The sequence below is a fragment of the Cystoisospora suis genome (assembly GCF_002600585.1).
Source record: "Cystoisospora suis strain Wien I chromosome Unknown contig_7948, whole genome shotgun sequence".
NCBI lineage: Eukaryota > Apicomplexa > Conoidasida > Eucoccidiorida > Sarcocystidae > Cystoisospora > Cystoisospora suis.
The window spans coordinates 1-5,109 of NW_027160733.1; the positions used below are offsets into that span (position 1 = coordinate 1).

Sequence of the window (5,109 nt, forward strand, 5' to 3'; positions counted from 1 at the left end):
TGTATAGATTCCAGCGGTATCTATCTACATTAGATACCGCTGGAATCTATACATATATATGTGTATACATAGATGTCTGTGTGTCTGTGCATGTTATGTGGAGGAATGTATGGGGGAAGGATAGTCTGACTGTATATCAATCAATTGGAATGATGCCTTACTTAACTTTCTAGGTATCGCTCCCTTCTCTCCAGGTAGAACTTCTTCTTCTTCGTCTTCTTCTTCTAGACTCCATCTTCCTTTCCGTCCAACCTTTACCTCTCCGAATTGCCTTTGCTTCTTCTCCTCCTCCTTCTTCTTATGCGCTCTTGTTCCTTCTCCATTCTCTTGTTTCTCAGGATTTACTTCTGTCTCAGTAGAAGAAGAAGCAGTATAGACACTTGTGGTTCCTTCGTCAGATATGCCATCTGTCAGGTATCTATCCCCGGTATCTTCGTGTCCTAAGAGAGTGAAGTCTTCTGTGCCAAGATAAGGAGATGAAGGAGGGTCTTCTTGTCTCTTTATATCATGATTGAGGCAGCTACCATCGTGCAGACTGCAGTGGGGCTGTTCTCTTCTATCATGAGAAGGTGAGCTCTTCTCTCTACACGTGTTGAGATCTGATGAAGAAGAATGGAGAGGAGGAGGAGAAGGAGGATGCATGCGGCGGCCGTCTCGTCTCCCGCGTCTCTCCATTAGAACCCGTGGTTGTCTGTGAGAAGGTGAAAGACATCCACCACATATAGAAAGAGAAAGAAAGAAAGAAGAAGATGTAAGCTCTGATAGAGCTTTGATAAAGACTTAGAGTTCTTCTTACCCTACATAGGACGACAATTGTATGTAGAGAAAGTGAGTCGATTTACTACTTCATTCTCTGTGACGATAAATTGTCTCTGTCTCTCATACATCCCTAGAGCTCTTCCCTGTCTTACGAGTTCCTTGTCTCTAAGCTTCCTTCTCTTTCTACAAGAGACTCCTGAGATCAGACCAACCTCCGTACAGCTAGCCAGACATCTCCTCATATACACACCGATACAAATACGTCTATATGTGAAAGAAGATGTCGACGAAGAAGAAGAACAAGAAAATCCACCACGCTTCGCATCCCTCGTGCTGTGTAGTTCTTTACTTATACCAGCACAACTGACAATGCCCTCTTTAGACCTTCAGGTGTATGTACACTCCTGACCAGGGCGGGGGGACGTATCCACCCTCCTCCACCACTTCATTCACACCTTCGCCAAGACATGTAGCGAGAAACCTCGGCTATTATTGGATCAGCGGCTCCTCCCTCTCTCTTGAGACATTCTCATGAAAGACAGAAAGAGACGAAGGAAGAGAAACCCTAACACGAAGTAAGAAGGGAGATGCCTGTCATGAAAAGAGAAGAAAGATCGAGACAGAGAGCACTACGACAAATTGTGTGAGTTTGACGGCGAGGCTTTCAAAAGCAAAGACGTGAGATAATTAGAAAAGAGCACCTAGTGAGAGAGTTGTGCAGCAGATATGGAAGGGAAGAATGGATGAGACATATTCCTGCGATAGAGGGATTTTGTTACGTACTTCCCAGCATGACACCACCCTTAGACACTAATGCATATAAGTAGACATGTCTAGACACATGTCTTTCAAGATCTCACCCTTTGAAGTACACCCCTCATACACCTCCATCTCTTTCCACGTCTATCCACAGAACGATTCTTCGGTATAAGCATCTAGATATATACATCCATATACATACATCAGCATCACACTGCATGTAGATGCTTATATATATGGTTCGTTTGGGCTTTCGTTCTAGGTAGCCTTGTTTTCTCTGCCTGTGTAAGAGAGAAACGCATAGACGACCCTTCCATCCATTTGCCCCGCCAAGCGTATGTTCTATCATCTCCATGTCAACACTCAGTTGTCTCTCCACCACCCCTGAAGAGTCACAGGAGAAGGTATGTAGAAAACAAAGCCTCTCTCCCTCTCTGATAAGCTTTCCTGCCCCGGTATGTAGTAGTCCTCTGTGTCTGTCTATCTTTCTATCTACCTACGTACCTGAGATCAACACAGTGGACGAGCCTCCCTGGCCGACCGGCAGATCGAAGGTGAAAGAAGAGCTTCAAGAGATCTTGGCCTCCTTGATACATGAGCTTTAAGATGAAGGGATTTCCAAAGACCCACCGTAACATATGCAGGAGTGTCTTTTGATACAGAAGGTCTTGGTTTGTGACGTCGATAATGTACACGCGATTTTCTGTAGCTAACGTTAAAATACTCGCTGCATGCGGAAGACTCCATTCTAAATCCAAAGCGACGACAAAGGGATGAAAAGGAACCATCCAAGCAGGGAGAGGAGGGATCAGAGACGATGACGCAGAAGAAGATGAAGGGGGAGAACAAGAAGAACAAGGAGAAGGAGGAGAAGCGGGTGTATGAGATGTGTCAAGGTGCTCTGCAGGAGTTCCTGTCATGCTCGGATCAGGATCACCGCTCCTTTCTATGAGAGGAGAGACCTCTGATGCGCTTCTCTTGTCTTTCTTGAGATCGCAAAGGGACCTGTCCTTTTTCTCTTTTCCACGATTCAAGACAGACACACAAGAGAGAGGAGAAGAAGAGCAAGAAGAAGAAGAGGAAGTGGGGTGAGAAGAATAGACACCTTGATCCTGATAGCGCATATCGGAACAGAAGGATTCCTGAGAGACTCTTATATACTCAAATGCTGAGCCTAAGCTTTCGGTATCATCGATAAAGAGAAGACTATCTCTTAACAATTCAGGGGAAAGTCTAAAGGAAGGATACACTCGATTACCTGTGCTCCTGTCTGCTGGACGCACAGAGGGAGAAGCAGAAGAAGAAGAGGGTGGGAAGGGGGAAGGTGGAATTGTGTAAAGAGAAGAAGAAGAGGGAAGAGAAGAATCGAGAGAAAGAAGGTTATCCCGATCAGTATTTGGAGAGGAGAGGTCATCTTCTATTCTCGTCTCTCTTCTTTTGTGTTTTATTTCTTCTTCCTCCAAGGAGGGTGAACTTGTGTTGCGAGCACCCCCCGGTGTCGATACACCCGGAGAAAGAGGAGAAAGCGGATGAAGGAAGAACCCTTCTTCTTCTTCTCTTCTTCTCTTTTCGTTGTCTTCTTCTGCGTCTTCTTTATCAGCAAGGTGCCACGAGACAGACTCGAGGTAAGATCGAGTGTCTTCGAACTCACTTTCCATGTGGCGATAAGGAGAATCGATATCGCAGTCTGTGTAAGCGGATGGAAGGGTTATAAGTGTTCCTTCTTCTACGTCGACTTCTCTTCCTTTCTCTCTTTCTTCTTGTTCTCTCAAGCGGACCTTCAGTTCTTTATCTTCCTTTCTTTCAGTGAGAGAGGATGCAGCACCTCGAGAAAGAAAGACTGTACAGACCTCATGAGAAGTCTGAGAAGAAGATGGAGAAGGAGAATCGGGTAAACCGGGATCTCTGTCTCTCTCTATGGAAGAGAAAGGAAGAGAAGAATATAACCCTTCCTCTGTCTGTGGGAGAGAAATCTCTTCTTCGTAGTCTTGCTTCCCTATTAGCTTCTTCTCTCTCTCACTCTTCGTTGCAGTATTTCCTTGTGTGCTCATCACAGACGAAGAAGAAGCAGCAGAAGAGATAAGAGATGAGACATCCGTAGTAGATCTCCTAGAAAGGTTCTTTTGTTCTCCTATCTTTTCTTCTTCCTCTTCTCCTCTTTCTCTCTCTATGATTGATGTGTCCCTAAGGCGTCTCCTTGTATGAGTATCGGAGAAGAGAGAAGAAGAGAGGTCGTAAAGATTCCTTGAGAAGAGACGTGTCGCAACCGTTCGGCTAGCTAAATAACCCCAAGGATCGACGATGGTGCCTGCATGCATGCATGTATTGAAAGAGAGACAGGAGGGGAACACCATCTTCATCGTGTCTCTTCTTCTGGAGAAACAACTCCTTTCATTCTCACCTTCACTCGCTAATGAAGCAAGTAGAAGAAGGATAGATAGACACGTAGATGATATCACAGAACTCGTCCATCCTGCATGAGAGGATCTACCCCTTCTCCCTTCAAGCAGAGACACCTCCTATCCCTGCCCTCCCAAGCTTTCTTTCTTCTCTCTTTCTCTCTCTCTCTCAGTCTGTTTCTCTAGTGCGCCGTAAAGAGGAAGTGTCATCCTAATAAGAGAAGACTGAAGGGACAAGATACCAAGAGAGAAGGTATAGGCATCTCTCTCTCATCCTACCACATAGACATCTATACTCTGCTGTCGACCACGCATGCACATATACTACATAGAGACAGACATATATATACATATATATGTAGATAGATAAATATATAGATAGATATCAGATCCCTTCCTTTCTATCCTTGGATACATGGAGTATAGGCCCTCTTTCATCCAGTGTATGTACACAAAACAGGTCTGCAGAAGCGATCTCACTTTTCACTTCTTGGTCATGTCGTCTACTCAAATAAAAGAAGACAGGTTATGTGGAGCATTTCTTTCTTTCTTCTTTCTATCTATGTTTTCTCTATCTTTACCTGTCTCGGGGCATTTCCTTGCCAACCACTCGCATGCATCGATCATTAATCTTTCTCTTCTTTCTCTTTCCTCTTCGTCTTCTTCTTCTTCTTCCTTCATCTTAATCTCCATAGAACTCTTTATCATCTCGTTTTTCTCCTCCCTTTCCTCTCCTTCCGAAGCCCCCGAGAACATAAGACCTTCTCCTCCGTCTACACTCCATGGATCTTTTCTTCCTCTCTTCTTCTTCTCCTCCTTTTCCTCTAACCTCCGCTCCTCATTAACATCGCCAAGCAAAAATCCGTCAAAGAAAGCACGAAGGAGATTCTCAGACCTTCGGCTGGAGACACTGGCGAGAACTTCTTCGAGAGACCATCGAGAAGACTTAAGAAGCGTTTGAAGAGAAGAAACTTCTTCAAAGTCGGAGATCAATCGCGCCCATCTAATTGCTTCATAGGCATTGCCACCTGGGTCCTTAAGTAACTCGAGAAAGAGATGATCGACTGTATATGAAGACATTCTCTCAAGAAAAGGGCTTTTCCTTCTTCTTTCTCTGTCTTTCTTGGTGTCTTGATAAGAGAAAGAAGAAGAAGAAGAGGAAGGAGACCAAGAAGAAGAATAATACACAGGA

The 5,109-nt window shown here is 44.6% G+C and overlaps 1 protein-coding gene across 1 annotated transcript; it reads right to left on the reverse strand.

The window, feature by feature from the left end:
* Positions 1-162: 162 nt before the first annotated feature.
* CSUI_010665 (3 -5 exonuclease) lies at positions 163-5,101 on the reverse strand (the record flags this gene model as incomplete). The annotated part of the gene is made up of 3 exons (XM_068070767.1): positions 4,499-5,101; positions 2,023-3,826; positions 163-691 (listed from the first exon to the last, which is right to left on the reverse strand). Coding segments are annotated over exons 1-3 (2,832 nt in total), but the record flags the coding sequence as incomplete, so codon positions are not given.
* Positions 5,102-5,109: the final 8 nt, after the last annotated feature.